This window comes from Natator depressus, chromosome 5 (genome assembly GCF_965152275.1).
Source record: "Natator depressus isolate rNatDep1 chromosome 5, rNatDep2.hap1, whole genome shotgun sequence".
Classification (NCBI taxonomy): domain Eukaryota; kingdom Metazoa; phylum Chordata; order Testudines; family Cheloniidae; genus Natator; species Natator depressus.
This window is the reverse complement of record NC_134238.1, coordinates 15,006,235-15,033,533: the sequence shown is the minus strand read 5'-3', so window position 1 is coordinate 15,033,533 and position 27,299 is coordinate 15,006,235. Positions and strand designations below refer to the sequence as shown.

At 45.7% G+C, this 27,299-nt stretch overlaps 1 protein-coding gene across 3 annotated transcripts in view; it reads left to right on the top strand.

Annotated features, from left to right (window-relative positions):
• The window catches only part of DYM (dymeclin), a 392,088-nt gene extending 374,056 nt beyond the window's left edge, over positions 1-18,032 (top strand). For all 3 annotated transcript variants that reach the window (XM_074952350.1, XM_074952349.1, XM_074952351.1), the window contains one exon: positions 15,383-18,032. In XM_074952350.1, coding sequence (XP_074808451.1) covers positions 15,383-15,532 — 150 coding nt within the window. In that variant the 3' untranslated portion in view covers positions 15,533-18,032. The remainder of the gene's footprint in view (positions 1-15,382) is intronic.
• Positions 18,033-27,299: the final 9,267 nt, after the last annotated feature.

The following is a 27,299-nucleotide window of genomic DNA, read 5'->3' as shown; positions in this document are numbered from 1 at the left end:
TAATCCACCCATGTCACTTGCAGGTTTAAACTAGTGTAAATGGTATAGTGTCTGTAACTTGAAGAGTTTAAATCATGATTTGAGGACTTCAGTAACTCAGCCAGAGGTTATGGGTATCTATTACAGGAGTAAGGTTCTGTGGCCTGCAACGTGCAGGAGGTCAGACTGGATTATCGTGATGGTCCCTTCTGACCTTAAAGTCTACAAGTCTGAGTCTGAGATGCCGTAGCTATGTCGACGGACGAACGGGCACGTCTGAGGGCCTGATTCTATAGTCTCGCTCAGACACAGCTCTTCCTGACTTTAGTCTGGGTCGTGCCTGAATAAGATTTGCAGGGTTTGTAAACCAGGAGCCATATTTTTGTACTCTTGATCAAGTTACAAATATCAACATCTTGTCTGTATATTTAACAGTAAATCTGTGGTTGCTTATGTGATATAAACAGTTCAGATTTATAATCAGAATAGTTTCTCCAAGCACACTGCTTTTTCATTGTTGTGAAAAGCTTTACCCAGCATTCTACAGCTGTATGAGTTTTGAATGAAGAGCAAGAAGTTTGAGCTGTAAACTCATTTACCTTTTCCTTATCACTGACAAAAATAGCATTTACTCATTACGAAATGTGCATTCTCTGCAAATCTCTAGTTAGGAAGCAATATATATCCATTTCATGTCAATAAAGGTTATCTGTGTTTGTCCAATAGGCTCATCTCCATTTGTGCGGTAGGAAAGCTGATGATTTGCAGCGATATATTTTAATGCCAGTGAGAAACAGGTCTAGGGATTATTCTGTTTTTCAGTTTTTAATTCCCCAAATTCAAAAACATCCAAAGGATTTTACTTATCTGTCTGAGTAGTCTATCAGTTATTGTGCCTAATGATATCACGTGCTCCAGCAGAGTCAGAAGCTGGAACCTTTTTATATAATTTTGTCAGTAGTTTGCTTGCTTGTTTATTCAGTGGGTTTAAAATGTCCCCTGACTTGTGTCCCAGGGTTTCAGCCTTGAAAACTTTCCTCAGCGCTCTTACTTATATGAAGCGCTCTTACTTATATGTCATGAAGTTATTCATTATCACCTGCAGCGCCACCATTGTATTTCTCTCCATTACAAGATAAAGACTTCACTTGTATCTTCAGGAAAACCTGTTTTGGACCCAAACAGATCTTGCAATGGCTGGCAATATTTTTCTTCCTCTTTATGACTGTGGTTCTTCTTTTACAATCCACTGATTTCCATTCTTCGGATATTTACACCTCTCTTCCAGGGCTATCATCTTATAACATGTCAACCTTGTTCCGACTGTAGCTGCTTCTTCAGCACTTAGCTGAACAGTTGGCCGTAGCAGTCATTCGTCATTTGGTCCATTCCTGTGCGGCTGCAGGAAGGATCGTATCAGCGACCTAAACTTATTGAAACATTTTGTCTCTTCAGATTGTAAATTCTTCAGGGCAGGGAGTGTTGTACCTGGATTTGTAAAGGGCTGTGTAAATGTACATGTTTTATTAGAACTAATAGTAAATATGTGTCATAATTACAGTCACTTCACTTAAGATGAGCATGGGTTACCTGGACAATTGAGTTACCCCACAAAAATACCATTTTCCTAAACTAATTTTCTGTACAGGCCATGCTATTGTTTAAACTATATAAAAAATGTAACCCATGCAGCCGTTTTCCATGCCTTCCCTTTTTTCACGCTTCAGGTTCCCTTTTTTTCCTCATTCTCTAGACAGACTTCCCACTTGCAGCTTCCCTCCCTCCGTGATGATCCCCACCCAGCCCACACACAGAGATCCTTGAATAAAATCTACAAATCTTGCTTTGCCTAGTACATTTCCTGTGGCTTCCTCTGTCTCTCGCAACACGAGTTTTTCATAGTTGGTATCTATTCTGTAAATCTGAAAAAAATATTCTGAGGCAGACGTGGTGCACACCACACTGACACTTAACTGAACCACGTCAGATAGACTCTCTGTCAGCAGCAAAAGGAGAAGCCATGCAGATATTGCTGATGGAACCAAAGAGAGAGGAACAGTATGGCCTCCCCAGAAAGAACTGAAGTACCACTTTCAGGGATATCGTCTGGTAGCCTAAAACAGCAGATGAGAAACAGCCTTCCAGAAATGATGGAAAGCCAGATACCTCCAAAGCACATAGTCATCTTATACATTCCAGGGAATGGGTACAAAGTACAGCTGTTGCATCACTTTGATTGGTCAGCTATTAGTTTGGCATAAATTGAGACTGTTGGGATAAAGTCTGGGAAAAGAGCTCCTAGGTTTTTCTGGGCTGTTTAGCTGGTCTTCTTGTGCAGATGAAATCTTTAACACCTTGTATATTGGCATATTTGTGGGGGACTGACATGCTGTAAGAATAGATAAGCCTCATTTTGTCATTCCAGTACGTTAATTAGCCATGTAAGGATAAATTTTCATTGTAATGCATATAACATTAACAGTAAGGCTTCACTATCATGCTGAATCTTTAGCTAATTCTTTTTGCTAACTTTGATGAATTGTAATGCAGAGTCTGATCACACAGCTGCTCCCCACACAGCACTCCTATTAGCAGAGGCAGTATCAAGCCCGTAATTTGACAATATGCCACAGGGCTGCTAAATGAGACTAAGGGTACAATTTTCAAAAGCACCTATGTCCCATATTCAAACTGATTTAAGAGTTTCAGTCTCCCTGAAAGTCAACAGGAGTTTGGCTGTTAAGTGCCTAAGTCTCTTTTTAAAATGGGACTTAGGTTAATGTTTTCAAAAGCACCTAAATGACTTAGGAGCCTGCATCTTTGCAGTTTCTTTCTAGAAACAATATACATATACAATATTTGAGAAAAAGAAGTGTCTCTAATGTCATATAGGTAACCCCATATTTTCATACTTTGCCCTTCCCCTGTTACTGCCCCAGTCCATGTGACTGGGCCAGCTTTTCATCCAAAGCAATACCTAGGCTATTATGAGACCACCTATACCAATTTACTCAGTCGTAGACCAGTTCTATCTGCCATTGCTTATGTTTTGTTTCTAAATGGAGATCATCCACTGACATGACATTGAGCCCTAAATCATAACTTTATTTTTTTTTAAATGTACTGAGGAGGTATTGAATTTTAAATGGCATTAGCCCCTCTGGAGCTATGCCGGGGTAGTTGGCTACTCGTGATACTATCTTTCACATCTTTAGGTGCAGGAGGAAAAATGTTGTTGAACTTTTGTGGTAGTAAAGTTATTGCAGTTTATTTCTACATCTGTTCATTGGACTTCCTGTGGTTTTTCATCGAGTCGTATGATAGACAGCTCAGACAGTCTGTAGCTCCTGCTCTGTCTAGTTATACCGCTGCTCCAACCACTAAATCTGACTTCTGCTTTTTCTAGCAGAAGAAAGCAAGATAGGCCACTGTGGTAGGTTGATTCATCTGAGCTGATAAATTTGCTGTCTGGATCGAAGGCTGCAGTTAAAATCCTAGCATCACCCCAGCCTTTAAAATTGAAAGCACCTGAATGTCTTTAGGATTGTTTCTGTTTTAAACTAGCTTGGGTTTATTGGATTGTCTTTGCTTAATGAGGTAGTGGCTGCCTACAAATGCATAGAATGCCCAGACCTGTTTAGGTCAGGAGAGTAAGTTCAAAGATTAATTGCAAAAGGGCAGGTGAATATTAATTTTTGTGTGTTCTACATGCTTTCTCTTAGTTGAAGGGTGTAGCTGTTAGCCAGCTGAGAGAAAACACAAGTGAATAGAGCTAAGGAGAAAGAACTAGGTGCTGATTTGTCCCTGGACAAGATTTTCAAAAGTTATTAGTGATTTTGGATGCACAGCTTGAAGTGTCCTAGACTCGGCCTCTGATTTTCAGAAAGCACTGAGCACCCAACCTCTGAAAATCCAGGCCCTTTGAAGTAATTCATCTTCGGTATCCAGAAACTGAACCATGCAAAATCAATAGCCATTTCTGAAAAATCTTGGCCTCCATGTTTGTTTTTCCAGTATTCAGACAGATTAAACAGAACACAAAAGAAAAAAGATTAACTCCTTCACACCATGAAAGATTCTAGAGCGACACTGCACACCCTGGGCATTCACCCATCTCTTCCCAGGAGACAACTATACCAACCCTACCAAAGACCACGCACACAACAGTATTATCGGCCTCAACCCAAACTATACAACATAACTAGGAAATCACACTAGACCCCCTAAGCACAGACAAAATCAAGCTCAAGCAACCACCTCCCACCCATTGGGGAATAAAAAACAATGTTGAAACATTGGTTGAGGGTCTGCACGACCACCCCTTGATTCCACCACCTACTTGCCCATTTGGCCACCGTCTCCAGAGTTTCCAACATGCCTGGCAGCGGATTACACAGGACCGCTGGGTATTCGAAATAGTTCAGTCCGGTTACTCTATCCCATTTATATCCTACCCTCCTACCCACCCCATCCCTCTTCAGGGACCCCTCTCACAAACACTTACTTCGCGCAGAAGTGGTGCACCTTCTTCGACTAGGTGCAGTGAAACCTGTGCCGACACAACATCGAGGGAAAGGGTTCTACTCCCATTACTTTCTGACCCAGAAAAAGACCGGGGGATGGAGACCTATACTAGACCTATTCCGACTGAACAAATTTGTGAGAATACAAAAATTCAAGATGGTCACACTGGGCACAATAATTCCTTCACTGGATCAAGGGGGCTGATTCACAGCCCTCAACCTACAGGACGCTTATTTTCATATATCAGTTCATCCAGCTCACAGATGCTTCCTACGATTCACAATCGGTCACGACCATTTTCAATACAGAGTTCTTCCTTTCAGACTCTCCACAGCGCTGAGAGTCTTTTTCAAGACTCTAGCCATGGTCGTCGCTCACCTCCATAGACATGGGATCACGCTTTTCCCCTACCTGGACAGTTGCCTCATCAAGGGCAACTCCTGTGGCAAGACACTTCAAGCTACCCATTTCGCCATCTCCCTCTTTCACAGCATAGGCCTCCAAATAAACGTCCAAAAATCCACCCTGACTTCTACACAACAGATAGATGTTGGAGCTCATCTGGACTCAATCCAAAGCAGAGCCTCGCTCCCAAATCACAGATTCCTCACTGTCACACAGCTTATATGCACGCTCTCTATTCGTCCCAGGACGCAGGCAAGAATCTGTCTACAGCTCCTCGGTCACATGGCAGCCACTACCTTCGTGGTCCAGTACGCCAGGCTACACATGAGATGTCTTCAGGGCTGGCTCAACTTCAAACCCAACAGACACACCTTAGGGATGCTGCTAACTCCTCCTCCCAATGTTCTAACTTTCCTACATTGGTGGGCAAGACCAGAAAACCTCTGTACAGGTGTTTCCTTCCAGCAACGATCCCCAATGTTCATGCTCACCACTGATGCTTCCCTAATCGGTTGGGGAGCGCATCTAGGGGGACACAGGGCACAAGGCCGATGGTCCACATCAGAGACGTGCCTACACATAAATATCTTAGCGCTCAGAGCAGTGAGGTGAGCATGCCTTCACTTTCTTCCCCTCATAAAGAACAAATCTATTTGGGTCTTAACAGACAACATAGCATGTATGTTCTACATCAACAGACAAGGGGGTGCCTAATCACATTTCCTATGCATGGACGCCATCTGTCTATGGAATTGGTGCATACAACATCAAATACAAATCATTGCTTCCTACCTACCCGGCTGCCACAACACTACTGTCTACGCACTCAGCAGGTACTTCTCGACAGAACACGAATGGGAACTGCACCCCTCAATACTTCAACAGTTCTTCTCCCTCTGGGGCACCCCATCAATAGACCTCTTTGCCACAACCCAGAATTGAAAATGTCGCCTGTTTTGCTCCAGAGCGGGACTCGGGACTGCATCCCTAGGAGACGCGTTCCTCATCCCATGGAACAACTCTCTCTTGTACACCTTCCCACCAATCCCTCTGCTACACAGGGTTCTTCGGAAGATCATAGACGATGAGGCTCGGGTCATACTTATTGCCACGGTTTGGCCGAGACAGACGTGGTATCCTTACCTACTCCGCATGTCCTCCCATCATCCACAGGCTCTCCCCAGCAGGCCAGATCTCCTTTCCCAGGACAACGAACGGGTCCTTCACCCCCAGCTCCGAAAGCTCCACCTGACAGCCTGGTTCCTTCATGGTTCCAAACCCATGAACTAGCCTGTTCCAAGCAAGTCCAATACGTCCTCCTGCATAGTAGAAAAGACTCCACTCGTAAAACTTACCTGCAGAAGTAGAAGCGTTTCGCCCTCTGGTGCTCATGTAATCACTTAACACCCAATACTGTGACCTTCCCTAGTGTCCTGGACTACCTTCTGCAATTAAAACAGGATGAACTCTTGCTCAACTCCATCAAAGTACACCTGGCGGCTCTTACTACCTTCCATGACTTGTTAGAAGATTACTCACTCTTTACCCACCCCACCATAAAACGATTTCTCACGATCCTGCAAAATCTCTACCCTGAAATATACCCAACGGCAGCTACATGGAATCTTAACCTCGTTCTTCACAGTCTCATGAAACCTCCATTCGAGCCCTTGGCTACCTCATCTCTTCTTCATATGTCCATGAAGGTAGCTTTCTTAGTTGCAATAACATCAGCAAGGAGAGTAGGAGAAATAAGCGCCCTGATGGCCTATCCTCCCTACACAATCTTCTCCAAAGACAAAGTCACTCTGAGACCACATCCTATATTTCTCCCTAAGGTGGCATCCATCTTCCACCTTAACCAACTGATATACTTACCTACTTTCTATCTCAAACCTCACAAGACTCCGCACAAGGCAACCCTGCATACTCTCGACGTCAGGCGAGCAATCAACTAAGCCATTTCGTAAGTCCCCACGACTCTTTGTCTCCATTACTGAAAGATTGAAAGATACGGCTATCTCTAAACAATGTCTGTCCAAGTGGATCTCTGACTGCATCAGATCCTGTTACCGCACTCAAAATATTCAGCCGCCCGAAGGCATTAGAACTCATTCCACCTGAGCTACGTCGACGTCCGTTGCCTTCTTACATAACGTACCCATTCCTGACATCTGTAAAGCGGCTACGTGGTCATCTGAACACACATTTGCCAAGCACTATGCTATCACGCAAGATACCACAGTAGACACCATAGTAGGCCATACAGTACTCTCTACAGTACTCATTGCCGCATCTCCAAAGTCCCACCGACCATAGTGGGTACTGCTACACATTCACCTAGAGTGGAGCACCCACGGGGACACACATCTCAAAGAACTTCAGTTATTACAAAGTGAGTAACTTTCTCGTCTCATTTTGAATTGTTTTTCCAAGGTAGTGGTATGTGTACTTTTCTTGGGTGGTGACTCTTCTTAGATGCTCCTGGAGTACAGTATCAAACTGAGCCATCAGCTCCACAATTTTAAGGAAGTTTCCATTGTTTGGCGCATACAGCTGATCTGAAGTGCTACGCAGTGCTAGGTTTTGGGTAGCAAGCATTCTCACAATGGCAATGAGCCTTTTCCGAACATTTTGCCAGTAAAGAGACTCTGATGTAATCTTCTCTTGATGCTGATCATCTATGGTGGCCTTTAACCTTAGTCTCATCTCAAGCTCTTTCCGCCTATGGAATGCTCTCTGGAGATTTGCTGCCTTCTCATGGCATGCCAGATTTCTAGCCAGATTTTTCCAGTTCTTTGTTCCTGTAGAACCCAGTGTGGCTAGAACATTAGACTGTAAGAGTTTGCAACAAAAACAGTATGCTGCATTCTGGGGTTTTGAGTACATAAGCCATGGCCTCTCCACTTTGTCACCATTGGGGATTTCAAGCCAGTAATGTGTTGGATGGAAACTTCTATTTTCATTGTCTTTGGGGAACATGAAGTTTTTCACTTGCTGTGGCCCATGCAGTACAAGGAAGTCCCTCAGGCTACTACTCAAGTGGGTCCTGGATCATCTAGACTTAGGGAACTAAACTCAGCAGCAGCTGTTTCTTGTGCCTCCACCACACTCTTCTCTGATCTACACTTTTCTTCAGGAATGTGCATGGTTACATCCATTTGAGATGGAGATATGGATGTAGCTGCCAGGTCACCTGCACTCTGACTAACTGGAAGATCAGGCATCTCCTCACCACTCACATCCTCACTGGGGCCGGAAGTCTCACCGTGAACATTTGTGTCTATGTATCTCAGGAGAGCTCCTTCCTGTTTAGATAGAAAAGCTTCCTTTGCTTTCTTTCTTTTTCTGAATGCTGCCCCAGAGGGGCGTTTTCTTCTTTCACTCATGACTACGGTTCTGTGCCAGCTATAGTGGCTCTCAACACTCAATTGAAGGGGACAAATAAGCAGGCTGGTAGCAGGGCCTGAGTGAAGGAAGATACCAGCGTCTTAAGGGCCTAACTGGCTCCTACCACTTCAGCTGACTGCCTGTTCTCCTCAGGTGGGTTCACGGAAGCAGCAGGAAACAGGAAGCTCCCTGAGTAGCTGGTTTTAATCAGTCCAGGCTCCTGGGGGTGCTAGAGAGGTACATAAGAGGATCCTCCTTCTCTCTCTCTCCCTGTAGCTCCTGCTGCTTTCTGTTGTTCCCTCTCACCTTTTCTCCTGCCTGCCTGTTATGTCTCTTGTGCCCTCCTTCCTCCAGCACAGCACTCCACCATCTCTGTGCATCTAGAGCAGAGAGAATACAGATGCACCAGCAGCAGACACAATTTTCTACACACTGGGTCCTAGTGGCGCCCCCCCACAGTCTGGCACCTGAGGCAACTGCCTCAGTTCGCCTCATGGTAAGGCCAGCCCTGTGGAGGGGCCACCATTAGGAACAAGATGGCTCAGACTCCACACACATTCACTTCTTGGCCTCTTTGTTGAAATTGCCAGAAAGGGTGTCAGTTCCGATAGCCTTTTATGCATGTTGTGGATACCTTTTCACATTAGGCCAGCAATTAGTTTGACACAGTCCACTAAACAGCCATTGATAATTATACTTCCCTTACGGAGGCGGGATTTGAATTAGTCAGCTAGAAGTGAAAAGCTCCATATCTCATCATCAGCCCAGTGAGCCATCCAGTGTCTACTGCTTAGGTATTTAATCAAAGTCTGGTCATATCTGTCATTACTTGTACTCATTTTGTGAAGACATAACGGAAATTGCATGCCGTAACTACAAACCATAGAGACGCTGACATAAAACATAGATATCTAAAATCTCATTATTGACATCTAAATTTTCAAGCCAAACCTGAAAAATTTTCAAGAAAAAAAGTTCAGCATGACAATGAGACAAATTTGATTGCAATGGGTTATAATTTCTAATCCTTAAATTGATTATTTAATTGCTACCGTAGTCACAGTTAATGACAGCACTGATCAGTTTGAAGAAAGTCTTGATGAGAAAATCAACAAAAAACAGCTATTGGCAGAAAAATTTAACACCATCAGGAATATTCTACACTTTCCTTTCAACTGAGGGTAAGTGGTATAGGGAGAGCTGAACGTCTCAGGCATTGCTGTTGATAGTTCTTAAGCCATGACTTGTGGGGGAGGAATATATATATAATATATATAGTTTTGTTTACCTCAGTAGCAGCATTTATTATAATTTATGTTTTTATCCTTTCATTCCAAAGGATCCAAAACCACTTTAATAACATACATTCTCAACCCTGAAGCACAACCACCTCTGGCATGGCAGATGGCAGCTATTTAAGGACTTGTCTACACTAGGAAATTTAATCATGCTTTAAATATGAGTTTTAAGCATTGAGTTAGCTGGTGCAAAACTGAACATGGTTTGGCCTTGTCTACACTGACCACAAAATCAGGAAATAATTAGGGGGAATGCAGAGGATCAGCAGGATGGAAATTTGGAGGAAGGTAATTCTTAGGATGAGAGGTCAACATACCAGAAGTATCCTTGAGATACAGGATGCCAGGGGTAAGGTAGATGAGAAAGACTTGAGATTTTGGATGCCAAGAAGGAAGGCAACACGGGATTTAGTGAAAAGTGTGGGGTGCTAATGGGCAAGAGATTTTTAAGGGGGTTGTAGGTCATGCAGGAGTCCAGTAGGTTTTGGGAGTGGGTGGGGAAGGAGTGACACTTCAGGGAACTGAGGATGGCATGAAAATTGGGGATACCAATGGAGTGTGAAGGGAATCCCAGGGAATCCTGAGGGTAGAAAGGAAAAGAGAAGTGCCAGGAGGACTGTAGGAATGAGGAGGAATGGGGGATGCCAGTAGTTGAAGGGAAACCTAGGGGAGCATCAAGGGAGGATGAAGAGGGGATGTGAGGCAGATGCCCGGTTACTGTGAAGTTCACCAGGACATCTCAGGGAGTGTTATCTATGGGAAGACATGAAAATATGCAGAGCAGAATTCTAAGCAAGGAGAGTGTGGGTTGGGGATGATGGATGAAAAACAGGGCATTTGGAATTAAGGAGGGAGAGAGTGAAGTGAGAGAGGAAACACTGGGAAGGAGAAGTCTGGAATGCTTGGCAGAAGGAAGGAGCAAATGTTGGGTAAGCACAGACTGGAAGGATTTGGTAAGCAGGAGAGATTTCTGGGGCATAGTGATGGCATTGAGAGTGGATAATGAGTGGAGGAAATAGGAGGGAGACGGGAGAGAAGAGGATGAGAGATGAAAAGATTTGGGAAGGGGAACAGACTGGGAGGAGGAGAAGAGATTGGGGAGATTTGAGAGAAGGGAGGAGATTGTTGGGGAGAAGAGGTGGAGGGAATAAGATTGGTTTGAGGCTGTGAGAGGGCTTTGAAGAGGAAGCTGCTCTGCCACAGACTTCCTGAGTGAGCAGGTCACATAGGCCATGTCTACACTACAAAATTATGTTGACCTGTGTGATGTCGGCATACAACTATCGCAGTTATTATATCGCTTGTGTGTGTGCTCCTTGTGTTGGCAGTGTGCATCCACCAGGAGCACTTGTATCAACACAGAGTGCAGTGCACCGTGGGTAAGTATCCCACTGTGCAAATCGCCACCGTCCAGCTCAGAGTGTTTTGGGAAGTTTTTGCAATGCCTCAAGGGAGTGAAACAGGTCGTTCAGGGGTGACTGGGAGCAAGGGTTCAACTTTACATAAGGCAGTGTTCTCCATCCCATAATTTCATCTGAGTCCTGTAATATTTCACACCTCTTTTCAAAATCCCTGTGAAATCGCATGTCCCTTCTCACTGTCTGCCATCTATGACAGAAGCATAGAGCCCACACAGGTCTGCACTATTGTCATGGTCACAAGCACTCAGTGCCTGATTCTGCAGCGTTTGCAGAGCTGCAAGAGGAGCTGCAGGGAACGTGACAATTCCTTGGAGGCTAGATTGCTCTGGGACATAGAAAAAAACAGCGAGAAGTGGAGCGACGTGGCTGGGAGCTGGTAGAGTGGAGCAGGCTGGGCCAGGTTGCTCCGCTTCCCGCCGCTGCCGATGAGTGTGGGGTCGCTGGGAGAAGAGGTGGAATGGGGGCGGGCCGGGGCGGAGCAGGGAGGAAGGGTAAGAGGTGGGGCAGAGGGAGTTGTCCGGGGCCCCACACCCCACTGGGGATGGCCCTGCCTCTTGCAGTGGGTGCAGCCCGTGTGGGGGAGCGGCCGAGGGATAGGGCTGCTCACCGGGGCTGGTGCTGCCGCGTATGCTTCAAGCTAAGGCCAGACTAGTTTGTGGCTTGTTGGATTCACAGTATAGGAAGGTACTGCTTGCGTCAAACTACTATATTACATTACAGTGATGACAACACAGGGAAATATCTGAAATAATAATTTCTATGTTTTTGTTGCTCCCTAGAGCACAAACAAACAAGATGAATAAATGTAAATAAACCTGAAAGCCAAGGGGCCAAGAAAACTCCATTCTGTAGAGAGAAATTCCGATGGGAGGAGTCTGTTGGGCCAACACAAGGAAGCACTGACAGTCTGAGCTAGAGAAAGGTGATAAGGTATCCCTTCATTATTAATGGGCAGAGGCTTCTAAGCCATTGTCATCCTTGTTCTAATCATGTTGCACCATGGCAGTTTATTCTTAGCCTTAGCCACATCCTTATAAATAATGAAATGAGCCATGTTTTATCTTACCCCAATGATTACTGTAATGTGGCTTTTGTCTGCATCCCTGCCAGGCTGTTGACACAGGCAACATTTAGAAGTAGATAAGTAGATTTGGTGCCCCAAATTTCATGGTGCCCTACGCAGCTGCATATGCCTAAGGACGGCCCTGCCTGTTGTAGCCCTCCTCCTACATCCCCCAAGCAACTCATAGATGTCCATGTTTTTATGGCTGAATCAGAGCTGTGTCTTCTCCCCACAGGCCCAGGAGATCCAATACGTCCTGTCTACTCCAGGCAGCAGCAAGTCTGGAGCACGTAGCCGGCAGGGTCAGCTGGGCAGTTGCACTCAACAGTGGAGAGAGCTGCTAGGTGTGCTTGTCAAACTGGGCAACCAGGAAAAGGAATGCCAAAAATGCATGGAGTTTTAAAGGGGAGGGGCAGCTTCCTGTGTACCTGACCCCTGGGCAGCAGAGTTCACAACAATACCAGAGCGGTCCGTGTGGGACATTATAGGACACCTCCTGCAGGCCAGTAATAGTCAACATATGTAACAGCAGTGTCCACTCTGTTGCTACATCGACCTAATTACATCAACCCTGACTCTACACACTCGGGGACATGGTGTTATTAAGTCGGTGTAGCAGGGCACTTACATCAGTGTGCTTGAAATTTAAGTGTAGAAACATCCACAGCTAGGTTGACGTAAGCTGCCTTACGTTGACCTAACCATGTAGTGTGATCAGGCCTTAGTCTCTCTGTGGCTCGATTCCCCATCTGTAAAATAGGGATAATAATCCTGTCCAACTAATGGGTATTGGGGAGAAGTATATACCAAAGACTGTGGGGCGCTCAGATACTCAGTAATGGGGGCCGTAAAAGTACTGAAGATAGCTCTGTCTTAGGGCTATACTAGGATCAGAACCAAACGAGTTAGAACTGTGTTTAGGATTGTAGCTCTCTCCATCCTGATCCCACTGTGAGCAGAGCCATCGTGTGCCAGTCTAGAAGAGGGTGTCAGCACATTCTGACAAAGAGCAGCGCACAGCAAGGTGTGCTTGGCATTGCTTTGAATGTACTAAACCCAACACCTTATACAAGCCCAAGGGCATGGCTGTTCGCTTTTCTGTCCGTCTACAAAATGTTCCTAATACAAGACGCTTCAAGCTAAGGCCAGACTAGTTTGTGGCTTGTTGGATTCACAGTATAGGAAGGTACTGCTTGCATCAAACTACTATATTACATTACAGTGATGACAACACAGGGAAATAGCTGAAATAATAATTTCTATGTTTTTGTTGCTCCCTAGAGCACAAACAAACAAGATGAATAAATGTAAATAAACCTGAAAGCCAAGGGGCCAAGAAAACTCCATTCTGTAGAGAGAAATTCTGATGGGAGGAGTCTGTTGGGCCAACACGAGGAAGCACTGACAGTCTGAGCTAGAGAAAGGTGATAAGGTATCCCTTCATTATTAATGGGCAGAGGCTTCTAAGCCATTGTCATCCTTGTTCTAATCATGTTGCACCATGGCAGTTTATTCTTAGCCTTAGCCACATCCTTATAAACAATGAAATGAGCCATGTTTTATCTTACCCCAATGATTACTGTAATGTGGCTTTTATCTGCATCCCTGCCAGGCTGTTGACACAGGCAACATTTAGAAGTAGATAAAATGAATGAATTGCACAATATAAAAATAGGTCCATCTCTTCCAAAAAAAAAAAAAAGTGCTTATTGATAGTCAACTAATAGGTGCCTTGTTAGGAACTGTCTATGCTGGCTTTCTGGTGGGCTGACTTTCTGTGCTGTACATTACACTATAGGAGGGAAGAGAGAAAAGAGACTGGAGACTGTGGACACAGGCTAACTGGGGACGGGCTGCATGGCACATCCATGCTATGTTAATTCTGGAAAGTGTTTTACTTGCAGATGGTACAGCAGAGCACCAGACATTGTGGAAATGATTGTGTGCAGTGTAGTTGTAGCTATGTCAGTCCCAGAATATGAGAGAGACAAGGCGGGTGAGGTAATGTCTTTTATTGGATCAACTTCCGTTGGTGAGAGAGACAAGCTTTCCAGCCACACCCAGCTCTTCTTAAAATTTAGGAAAGGTACTCTCAGCATCACAGCTAAATGCAAGATGGTAACAGGCCACTCTACCTTGAATGGTCCCTTAGAATGTGTCCTAACTACTTATGCTAAACAATCTGTTCCACCTTGCACTTACTGTGACTCTGAGTACCTTTCCCAGACCTGAAGAAGAGCTGTGTGTGGCTCAAAAGCTTTCTCTCTCACCAGCAAAAGTTAGTCCAATAAGAGATATTACCTCACCTACCTTGTTTCTCTAATTGTGGAAATGCTACAGTCTGGCCAGTAATTTGGGGGAGGAGGAGTCATCTGTGTGTGAGGATAACAGGGTAATAAGGCTCTCAGAGGGGAATAGTGTGAGAACTTAGATTAAATAGAATGGAATACATATTTAATGCATTTCATCTGAAGGGCTCAAATGGCTTTACAAGCAATTTAATTAGGCCTCACAGCAGCCCTGTGAGATGGATTAGTACTGTTCTCTCTTTAAAGATGGGGAAACTGAGGTACGGGAAATTAATGACTTGCCCAAAGCCACAAAGTGAGTTATTGGGAAAGCTAGGAATAATATACAGGAGTCCAGGCACCCAGCTGCCCTAATCTAACCACACTTCTTTCCTCAGACCACACTTCCTGGAAGGAGAGCGCTAGCTTCTATACTGGAGACATCTGTGTATAGAACAATCTTTAAAAATTGGAGAAATAAGTCAATTTATCATAACATTCCTGAAAACAAATCATAAAGTGTCATACAGGTTCCTAGGGCCTGTCAAAATGAGTCTCTTCTCAAGGACCTATGGACCATAATAGCATAATTCATTTTTATATTGACTGAAATAGCCAGGTCTGCATGTGCATGGACAGCAGTGTTGACCTGGGGCTTCTATATCTTACAGTTTTCCTTTTCGCAACTTTTTATGTTTATAAGGTTCCATCTGCTTAGTGTTAGTTAATGGCCCATCTTGTGTGTGACTCCTGGAGATCTACTGAAGCAGCCAGAGTGAGGTGTGTAACCAACAGCAAAGAGCTAAATATAGCACGTGTCAATGTAGCATACATTTAAAAGGGAAAACTCTGCTGGTCTTTTAACCTCCTTGTTAAGTGTATTTTCCTTTCAGGTCTGACGGTTCAGTTCCCTTAGAGCTCTTTTTGTCACCACTTACTTGAGCTCTTACGCAGTCTACAGGTTTACGAATTGATGCAAACCCTCACTCAACAGACTTTTGTTTCTTGTTGTAGAAATTCCCAGAACTGAAGTTTAAGTACGTGGAGGAGGAGCAGCCTGAAGAGTTCTTCATCCCCTATGTCTGGTCCCTGGTGTACAATTCTGCTGTGGCCCTGTACTGGAACCCACAGGACATCCAGCTTTTTACTATGGACTCTGGCTGAGGGAGAAGAAGCCAAACAGCAGAGCCAGCTCTGCTCTGTCTTATTACAAGCAAAGAAACTCGAAACTGCGTGTGAATATGTGACCCCTCCCAGCTTGCGTCCTCTAAACCTGAAGCTTAGCGAGAATAAAGCTTGCTACTATTGTACAGTGCGACTTTGACATTTTGGTACCAGACTACAGCAGACACACTGGAAGCAGATTGTGGTGTGGGAGAGAAACTGACAAGCTTGGTTGCAAACTTTTATTTCTATTTCGTAAAACCTAGAGCTTCTCCAATGAAAATGAGGCCTTAGACATGCAGTGTGATGTTACCAGCACCAAGAAAACTGATAGCTTTTACAACTAAAACGGGGGAATGGGAAAATCAAGGGTGTTAGTTGATTTGGAAGTGGCATTTATGTTTTTATTACCTTTGACTTCTTTGAGTCAAAGTCTTTGAACACTATCATTTTCTACAATGGACTGTTCATCTCACCAGTACCACGTCTCCTCTCATGGCCATTTATTTTGGTGACATTGTAATGTCTACAGTCTCTAAAATATCCATATTAATGTCATCAGAGTGAACTAGGCTGCATTTTAATCAAATGAGGTTTCTAGACAGAGAGAATACTGTGCTGTGGGGGGGGTGGTTTTCAACTGGGAGACTTTTCTTTTGAAGAGCTATCAAAACACTTTTGATGGTTAATACTCTTTATGGGGCTTGAATCACTAGCTTCCAAAGGAAAGTCCCTCGCAGACTCACATTATGGTACTTCTGTACAAAAGATTTTCCTGGAAATTGACCACATAAACAAATCTCCAGAGAAGAGTGTTCGAGTTTGTAAAAGTAGAGCTATGTCACGTAAACAGTTTGTGCACTTTCAGTAGTGTCTGATGGGAATCCCTAGTGAAGCTTTATGTTAAAAATCCCCTTTTTGCTGCTAAAGGGATTATAGCAGAGGTATGGTTTTAACAGAATGTGGAACACTTTAAAATGAATGTTTTAAAGTATTCTTTCCTGGTGTACCTAGCTTAGTGAAAATAATTAAAATACTCTCTCTGCAGGTAGAAAACCAAAAGAAATAGGTTGACATTATTTTAACAGAATGTCTTCTCCCCCCCCTCCCCCACCCACATGTCAAGGATCTGTTTGTCTCTGGGACAAGCTCCTGACAGTGTTCACTTCCACGTGCTCACAGAAACTCTTGCTACACCTTGGGCTGCTTTGTGGAAGTCTCTGTCACTAAATCAAGTGTACTGCATGCCAAAATATAAAGATAAAGGAGTTCATGCTTACACATATATGGCAAATCCCTCAATTCACTGCCTGACCCCGCATGTTCTGTTTAAGGACTCAGAGGATAGTGCGCATTCGCTTTCTCACACAATCCTCGAGTGGCTTTAAACAGACTTTCTTGTGCTCATTTTCTTTTGCTGAAGAAGCTGGAATTGTACTTTTTTTTTTTTTTTTTAACCTGCTTGTTTGGAAGCAAAGTCCTTTTGGATAAATGGAACTGCTGGGTTTTCAAAAAACTCCTTTCCCTATTTAATTAAAACCGTAAGTACAAAGAGCCGTGCACAGCATAAGCATTCCTAGTGCTTTCGAGTAGAGGTCATTTTGGGAAGAGGCAACATGAAGACAGGAGCTGCGACTCTTCTGAGTGTAAAATATGGGAAACAATTGAACTGTGACTGAAGATATGGGTATGTTTGTGTTACATTTTGGGGTTGTTTGGTTTTTTACCTCTCTGAACAAAAGTCAAAGGGGAATGAGTGGCTTTTGTGTTTGCTGTAGTGATGTGTAATTTTACCTTTAAATAAAGGACTAGAGTGTTTGTGAGCCGGGAGAGCTGCACGGCCCTTAGAATGATCATTCTAACAGTGCACTTTGAAGTGTGGATTCTGAGACTAACTGGCTGGTTCAGTTCTTCAAGTCACTTAAACCGCACTGAGAGTCTGATCCTGGCAAGTAAAGAGCATCCTCCACCCCCATTGATTTCAGGGTAGCTGGGGACATCGAGGACCTCCTGGTTATTGGCTGGCGTGTCAACTTTGAGAAAATCTGATTTTCTTTAAAAGAACTTTATATAAGCACGGGATGTAAAAAGCAGCAATCTGATATAGATAGGTCAAACAAGACTACTGAATCGATGAAGGAGTCACGTGTAATAATTTCAGTTTGTCCTTAATGACATTGCACTAATGTAAACAAGAAGCATGCTTGTTCCAGTGCAATACTTTTCTTGTGCAGTTAATTAAAATGCAGTGCATATGAAGCCAGCAGGTTTGTAACAGCGGGAGCCAGAATCCAAAGTTGAAACAGTAGGATGAAATCCATCCTAGTATGATTAATTCTTTCAAGTTTCTGAGCATTATACAGGTATAGAAATGTCTTGGAGTCTGCAGTCTGACGCGTTCACAAATACTCTGTTTTCCTTCAGATCTGTAAAGTACCACCTGAGGGATCCTTTTCATTATTTTTGTGTGAAAGATTTATTATGTAGTAATAAAAAAAAACCCCAAAAAACCACAGACTGTTGTATTTGTTTTGCATAGTAATTACTTACTGCACATAACACTTGGCCCCAGAGGGTTTGGGTTTTCTTTTTAGACTTAACATGCATGCAGTTTTATAACGTTATCAGTGGTTTCCAATACAGAGAACTAGAGTTAATTTTACTAAATAGGAGATCATTTAAATCCTGCATTTAATATGAGGAATTAAATTGTGTTTATTCTTTCCTGTTGCTCCTGGACACACAATTTCAATAGATGACCTCTCCCCCACCTTGCTGTCTTCTTACCAGAATCTCAAGCCATATCTATACTAGAGAGCTAAGTTTTGTCAACTATCATAAGTTGCATTAATAACATCGGTGGAGCATGTCCACACAACACGCCTTGTGTCGGCTGAGCACGTCCACAGTCGTGGCTCTTGCATCGACAGAGAGAGCGTTGCATCATGGGTAGCTATCTCACTGTGCGACTGGTCACCCTTTGCCTCTGGGAACGGTGGGGTTGCCGCCAAGGATGGCGTGCTGCTCCTTATAGAAGTGGCATGTCTTCAGCACTGCGTCAGAGTGACGGTTGGCCTCCCTTGGCTTCTGGTACGCCTGCCTCAGCTCCTTGACTTTAGCATCACACTGCTGCGTGTCCCTTTCATGCTCATTCTCCTGCATGCCACGAGCAATCAGCCCACAGGTCTGGAAGTTCCTACGGCTGGTGTGAAGCTGTGGCTGCACAGCGTCCTCTCCCCGTATAGTTATGCTGTTGCTGGACAGGTACTTTTCAGACACTGTCTTAGGTTGGTACGGTTTCATTGCAAATGAATTCTTTCAAGTATCATGCCTAAAAGTGGAACGTACTGTAACCACCCACGCACTGTACATTCACTTATAAGCACTCAGATAAATGAAAATGTTATTGTCCCTCAATCGCTCCAAGTCACAAATCAAATACACTCCAGAATAGCCAAGCTGGGACAATTTGAATGAAAGATTTAAAGAGAGAGAGATTTTAAATGCTGCTGAAACACTGCATTAATCCTTCATCATCACTTTAAAAACTGCCTTAAAATTAATCTGGAATGAATGAGACTTGGCAAGGCTGGTGAAATGTTCAGCTGTACATGAAGTTTTCACTGAACGGCTTGGCAAACTCAATGGCAGACTTCAATCTTTCTTAAGTTAATATTTGTGCTGTTGAAAGGTGCCAGATTTGACAGCACTGGGGAAAATGGGAGTCCTCTATTTCAGTGGATTTCAAACTTTTTTTGTGGTGACCCAGTTGAAGAAAACTGTTGATGCTTGTGACCCAACGGAGCTGGGAATGAGGGGGTTGGGGTATGGGAGGGGCTCAGGGCTGGGACAGAGGGTTGGAGTGCGGGGGTGAGGGCTGCAGGGTGGGCCCGGGAATGGGTTCAGGATGTGGCAGGGAACTAAGGGCTGGGGCAGGGGGTTGGGGTGCGGGAGGGGGTCAGGGCTCTGGGCTGGGGATGCAGTCTCTGGGGGGGGCAGGGATGAGGGGTTTGGGGTGAAGGAGGGGGCTCTGGGTTTGGGGGGGCTCAGGGCTGGGGCAGGAGGTTGGGGTGTGGGAGGGGGTCAGGGCTCTGGGCTGGGGGTGCTGGCTCTGGGGTGGGGCCGGGGATGAGGACAGCACTCGGGGCGGGGACAGTATGCTGAGCCTCGTGGCCCTGCCGCCTCGGAGCTGGACCTGCTGCTGGCTGCTTCCGGGGCGCAGCACGGTGTCAGAACAGGTAGGAACTAGCCTGTCTTAGCCGGGCAGCACTTCTGACGGGACTTTTAACAGCCCAGTCGGTGGTGCTGACCAGAGCCACCACAACCCAGTACCTTACATCTGGGTCACGACCCACAGTTTGAAAACCACTCCTCTATTTAGTCAGAGAGCAGCTTCAAACTGAGCAACAGCAGAACAAGATTGACTACATGTAGAATATTCAAGTGTGATTGTCTAAACCCCCTCTGAGGACTCTATGAAATGCTCATGGTCCCCACTGCTAGGCTACGGCTCCACCCTACAAAGATCTCCACTAGCAATGAGAGGATAGTTCAATCTCCTATCCATGCCCAGTAATCTCTTGGCTTATTTAACGCTACTTGCCAGCAAGGCTGCTACAGATCTATGATGAGGATGCTGATCCGCTTTGACCTGGACCAAGACCACCAACTCATGGCACCAAAGAGTAGTTAGATGATGTTCATTCACTACCAACCTGGGCTGGATTCAAACTAGGGACCTAATAATAGCAAATGATCTTATCTGTTAGTGCTTTTCATCCCAAAGTGTTTTACCAAGCTATGTACAAACTGGGGGGGTCACTTCATCCTTGACTGAACATCAGAACAGGGAAGAGGGCCATGGAACCTTCAACCAACACAAGGGGGCAGGACCTTACTTTTGTATTCGTCTGAAAGCTCCGATCTCCTACTCCCCAGCCTTTACATTATGTACATATGGAGGCTTTAATTTTAAAAATCAGTCACCTAAGAGCTGACTGTGGAAGAGGCACTTGAACATTTATACACTTAAGAAACTCTCAATACCAGGGGCTGTTTACACATTCTTCAGTACTGTAATATTATAGGCCACTTAGCGTGCTAGGTGATCTACATCGCTGTATTAAACATGCCCATTCATTGTTTTTACAAAACTTGCATTTTTTGCTTTGAAGCCGTTCATCATTCCATTCTGTAAACACCTCGGCAGCAGGAGTCTAATTTGTATATTTTTCCCCCATTGCAAAAACATCCATTATGCTCCATCCCCTCAGCAGGGGTGGACAGGAGACCAGCCACATCCCCGAACATCCACCTCTGAACACTTCAAACCTACTGCAGCAAATCTTAAAGAAGACTGGAGAGAGAGAAATGAAGCCACACTGAGGAAAGGCAGGGAAGGAAACCACTTGGCATTTGTGTCGCCCCTGCTTAATGGTATGAGTTTCTGTAGTCCTCTGCTACTCTGCAGGGGTGGTTGCAAATTCAGTAGATTTACTAAGCGTGCAGGTTGCTGCTTATTTTTTATTTATATGTGTTATACAAGCATTTAGAGGCCTCAAAAGGGATTGAGGCCCCATTGTCATACACACAATGGATACCATTTAAGTAGATAACAGACAAAGTGTGGGAGAAAGGAAGAATTTTCTCTATTTTATAGATGGGGAAATTGAGGCACAGAGCAAGTAATTGGTTTGTTCAAGGTCAAAGAGAGAAGTCTGTTTCACAGACAGGAATTTAATCCAGCTCTCCGAAGTCCTTAACCGCAAGATCACCCTTCATTTTATTAACACATTGACTTGCCCATCAGCTTTAAGGAAGAACAGGAGTTTTGTCTATGTACTGTGTAGGTATTTTGGTTTTATAGAATCATAGACATGTAGGGCTGGAAAGAACCTTGAGAGGTAGCTTAGTCCAGCCCTCTGCACTGAGGCAGGACCAAGTAAATCCTAGACCATCTCTAGCTCTAATTTACTTGTCTAACCTGTTCTTAAAAACCTCCAATGATGAGGATTCCACAACCTGCTGCTCTTGTGCTGTAGCTCACGAAAGCTTATGCTCAAATAAATTGGTTAGTCTCTAAGGTGCCACAAGTCCTCCTCCTCTTTTTGTTGGATCTGTGTCACACACACACACACAGAGTATCTGTGTCTCACTCTCACTCTCTCTCTCTCTCTCTCTCACTCACACACACACACACACACACACACACACACACCATTCCTTCTTATACAGGTGAAGTTCTGTCTAGAAAAACGCTTCTCTTTGCCTCAATTGTTTGTTTAAAGAATAACCAGCCCAGCACAGTGGGAGATAAACCTGTTCCCTAAGCAAGACCGAAATAAATTCTCATGGAAGCCGTCTAGCCTGTTCTCCATGCACACGTCCAGACCTTGCCTGCTGCAGCACTCTGAGCTAGTAGCCTGGGGAAGAGCCTAGGTGCCAGAAAATCCTGATAGACCGGCTCCTTGGCTACGTTGTGGTTCCTGGGGTGAAGTGCCTTCAGCACATTAGAAGTTCAGATTACACTGGGAAACCAGCTACCCACAGGTCTGCGAAGGAACCTCACCCTAAGGACTTCCCTAATTTGCCACGTGAACAGCAGGACCAGTTCAAACGGTGCTGCCAAACCTGCAGCCATAGGCCGTTGGGCCCCAAGACAACAGGGATAGGTTGAAAGGCTAGCCTGACATTTCCTATTCATGCATCAATGCTGTGTAGTGTGGGGTAGGAGCTCTGAGCTGGGGATATGTTGAGCCCCCTGGCGAGTCAGGATGCCGCCTGCTTTATCTTAGCTCCACCTGGCACATGTTGCAGATTTCCCCCTTCTTCTGTTCAGCAGGGAACCTCCATCCATTATTCCCCTGTCCCCAACGTACACTGGTGCAGTAGTTCTCCACCTTTCCGTGCTGCATCCCTTTTTCCACACCGGGGCCCTGACCCTCTCCCCTTTATTGCTATGGGAAGGCAGGACAATCCTGACCCCTTGACACCGGTTTGTGGCTGCGGGGCTGAGAACATCTGCACTAGTGTCAAGCACGTTTGTATCTGGACTGTCTAGGCTGGAATGAAGACCTAAGGAGTTTATTCCGGGCACTTGAAGCAGTAAAGGAAACAGCAGAGTGAGCAGCAGGTGAGGGAGCTGTTCCTGTTACTATTCACAGTGCACGTTCCTGGGAAGCAAAGTAGGTGGCTGAGGCTGCTGTTGGAAAATACACCCAGCAATTATGCTTTTTCTCTTTGAATTTCCCTGGATCCAGTTCTGAATTTATTTGAATTAAAACCATACCTATTTTCTAGATCGTTCTGAATTATCTAGCTTTTCAAGCTCTTACTTGTGTCCATTGCAACGTAGGGGTGTGCGCGCCTGGTGTCCCTGTTCTCCTTTGTTCTGGGTCTGAAGCTCTTGCCAATCCTGCAATGCTCCCGCACGTGGGCCTCCCCCAGACACTTGAGGCAACTGGAATGTAGGTCACTAACTGGCATCGGCTTACGACACGACACGCATGGCTTGAACCCCGGCGACCAAGGCATATCCCAGTGCAGGGAAAGGGCTAACTCTGGTAAGCGGGGTCTAACTAACTGCTAACTAACTAACTAACTGAAACGTAAACTTTAGATAAATCAACAAAGTCCACTGAGAGAGGTACTTGCAGGAAAACACAAGGACAAACAGCAGTTCCAGCGACCAGCATGGGCGGTAAGAGGGAACTGAGGGGGTGGTGGGACCCTATATATCAGCACCATGAGGGCGCGACTCCAGGGGGCACCAGAGCTGCCCTGACAGATACCACTGAGGAAAATACTTTCCAGTGGCCGTGCTTGGGGCAAACAGACTTCCATTGGAATGGACATGAGCAACACATGGGAAGTAACCATTTTTCAGTGCCCTGAGTGTGCTTCCATAGAACAGGGGAGGAGCGTGCGGCAGGAGAGGGCCGATGTGTGCGTCACTTTTGCCGTGGTGGAAACAACTGCCTCCATAGGCAACTGGTGCCTCCCCATACTGGGTGGGGGGGGACACTAGCTAAAGGGGAGGACATGTATCCTCCACATATGTCCCCTCCCTGCCCTGCCCCCATTCCAGGACCCCCATCCCACATTACCTGAGAGGGGGAAGGGGCTCTGTCCTCCCACTGTGCCGGCTCTCCCCCATCCCCGGCACAGTCATGCAGCCAGGCCCGGGCCGGGAGTGGGATGGACCCACTCCTGGTCGCTGCTCTGACTGTGCAGCATAGCCAGCTGCCTGGGAGAAAGCCTGGCTGGGGAGGGGCGGCAGCCTGCTCCCAGCCCAGGCTCGGCTTCTGGAGACAGAGGCTGACTCTGAGCATGCCAGAGGGAGCTACAACCATGAGCAGAGCAACCCAGCCTTCAAGAATTGTGGTCCAGTACCTTGGCACTGGCCCTGGGGCAGCTCCCTCCAAATCTCTGACAGTACAGGGTATGGGAACCAGGCTGCCAGGGCTCTCCCCCACCCCCACAGTCACTGCCCCTGGAATCCCTAGCAAGAGGAGTCCTCCCCAGCATTACGGGGTTCTTGGAAGAATTAATGTACTTCCATGAATCTGACCCTCCCCTTCTACCCAGGTGAATCCTCCCTAGCCTTCCCCATCCTGCTTCTGGTCGTCCCATTCCCCAGTCATAGCTCCTTGCCCCTCTAGAGGGGGCTTTGATGTATCTGAGTTGCCGGGATGGATGGTGGCTGATATCACCTCACCTCACACACTCATTCTTGAGCCTAATATTGGCCAGAAGATCGAGCTCCAGATGAACAAAATAGAAGTTGACATCAAAAACAGCCTTCTAGGCAGCATAAGGAGCTGGAGTATCTCTAGGGAACGGCATATAGGGACCCAGTGAAGCCAAGGTTTGAGAATTCAGAGAACACAGTAGATCACCTCTGTCATTTCCCAAGCCACTGGGAATTGAAGATAGTTCACAGAGTCACTAGAAAGAGACTTTTCCTTCATTAGCAGCAAAGTCTTGGTTTTGGCCTGTGACTTCCAATGTTATGTGCAGGCCCAAACCAAAATCCTGGATCCAAACTGTGGGGAATGGTGTATGCGGATGCTACCCGTCTGGGCAGTCTGTGGAGCTTGGAACTGCTGCTCATTCTGTAGGAGGAAAGCCCCACCCCTGGAATCCTTCCTGGGTTTCCACTGGGTATTCCTGCCAGGGGGAGCGATCTGAGCCCTGCCCGGCCCCTTGGCCCATCTGTGGCATTAAAGACGAATTTACAAGGATAAACAGAGCTGCAACGGTGGAGCTTTAGCAGTCTGCTTTCCGAGAGGGGCTGCCTGCCCTATTGGGTGAGTAATACTGAATTCCTGTGAGAGAGACACTCCCTTCTTGTGGGTGGGAATGTAGCTTATGGGGTTACAGCAGAGAGCCCCTTAATGCTTAGCAATGTGATTGCCTCGTGTGGATTGTTCCTGCTCCTGTAATATCAGCTACAAGACAGACAGTGAGCAAGCATCCCAATAAGGGGAGAGTTATGTGGACTTCTGAACGGGCATTTCTCGCTTGTGACAGTGCACCCAGATTATGGCTTGGAACTCAGATATGGGAAACATCTTCCTTTTATTTTGCCCCTTGACGGGTGACGTTTCCAGCAACTTTATCCCCGGTTAGAAAAGAATGTCCCCTCCGTTCATTTACAAAATTAAGTTACTACAAAAAATATTTTTCAAAGAACAAAATAACTCTATGAAACACTGGAAGATGTAAACGGGAAACATCTGTCTACTTCCCGCTGCTGCTGTTTGCATCCCATAAGCCGATGCTTCATGATATCCTTGGAGATGCTGCTCTCCTTAAAAAGGATCCCCAGTCTCAAAAAGCAACAGACGTACCATACGCCGGCGTGGTCGTTACAGTAACTATGCATTGGGATGCCCGGGGTTGATCTCATGGCTACTCCATCTCCCTGAAAACACGGGATGAGCCCAATCCTCTCTTGTTTTTATTGCTCATGAACTCAGACAAATATGGTACTTTTCCCCTGCCTTTGTTTTATGGTACAGCACACACCAGGAGAAGAAACCACTTCAGAGGCAAACTGTAGTCACTAGCCATGGGACCTCAGGGCCTGGCCCTGCGGAGTGCTGAGCCACCTTCCAGTCTACTGAAGTCAACGGAGACAAGAGGGGGGCCTGGCCCTGCCCTGCCCCCTTCTTCCTGCCAGTGATGTGGGGGTGTGCTTTCTGCCACGAGTCCATGCCTCCAGACACCCAGCTTCAACACTCTCCATTCTGCCTGAAACAGGTGCCCTGAGCAGAGAGCCAAGCCCCTCTGCTGAGCTCATACCATCAGCTCCTCACTTTGGCCACGTGTGCCAGGAGGAGCAAGGGCAAGAATCATCTCAGATGTGGGGGGAACGTGTCGGGCAGTCATTAGCTCTCCCATGCTGTCAGCAGGGTGTGGATAGGGCAGGGGGGGCATGCGATGAGGAAGAGGTGCCAGGCAAAGCAGGTAGCCAGTTTCAAATCTCCATCCATTCCTAAATAATCTCCCTCCAGCCTATTGCTGAAACCTGGTGGATTTGCATCAGCTAGAGCTTTACAATGGGAGACACTGAAGAGGGCTGCAGGGAGTTAGGGGTTGGTGCTACAGATTCTGGCGTTTCCCCCTCTGGCTCAGTATTGACCCCATGCCCCAGAGTAGCAGTAGGGGATGCTGTGCTTGGTGGAGGTGGCATCTCTTGGAGGGAGAGGTAAAACAGCGATCCTGACTGTGTTCATCATAAAACTCCTACAGCCTTTTCAGAAGAGATGTGCTACTAGCCCCACAATCCTGGCCAGCTCCCTCCACCATCGGGAATTATATTCCACCTCCATTCATTCCACCTGCACTTTGTTAAGAGATCCTATGTTTGGTTAGCATTGCTGAGGCAGAGGGGCTGACACAGTGTACCCCACGGCTGGTTGCGTTTCAGGGGTGGGGGAGTGATCTTTACATAGACATCGGTAAAGTGCTGTGGGAAGCTTCAGGCAATATTACTGCTATTCCTAAATAGAGCTGCGTGAATAATTCACAATGCCATTGGAAAACGCTTTGAGATCTACCGATGAAAAGTGCTAGCTGCTATTATTATTATTATTAATTCATTCCGGAAATTTTGCCTCTTGCTCTCAGAGCATGAGTTTATTTCTTGGAAATGATTTCCTGACAATTGCTTGGGCTGAAGCTGGTTTGGGAGTGGCAGCTTGTTGCAAATATTTGTTCTGAAATTTGAGCTCATGGCATTTTTTTTCTCTTTCCCGACCAACTGAGAGTAATCCTTAGAATCAGGTTTCTGGTACTGGCAATTCATTATTGTTGCTGTTTATTTTATTACCTAATAGCACCAAAAGGAGTGTGGGATACTTCAAAGAAGAAGGTCCTGTCTACATTAAGAACGTTCATATTGGAATGAACAGCAATGGTGTAAACCCCGCTTTACGCTGGTGCTGTCCATCTGCAGTTCCATTGTGTAGCGCTGTAACTATACCATTATAGTTACGCCAGTAGAAATGCCCTTAATGTAGGCAGAGCCTTAGAAAACTCAGTGTTCACTGCCACTCCCATCTTCACGAAAGTTGTCACAATGAGCAGCAGTGACAAACAGGAGTAGATATATGGATGCAAAGGAAGAAGAATAGCTAATTTAATTGGCTTACACAGTTTTGGTGTAAAGTACTGGACTGACATCTCTGAAGACTGAAGTCCTCTCCTTCCAGGACAAGCACGGCCCAGGTGTTGATGAGGCAAGATTCCTATACGTTGCCTA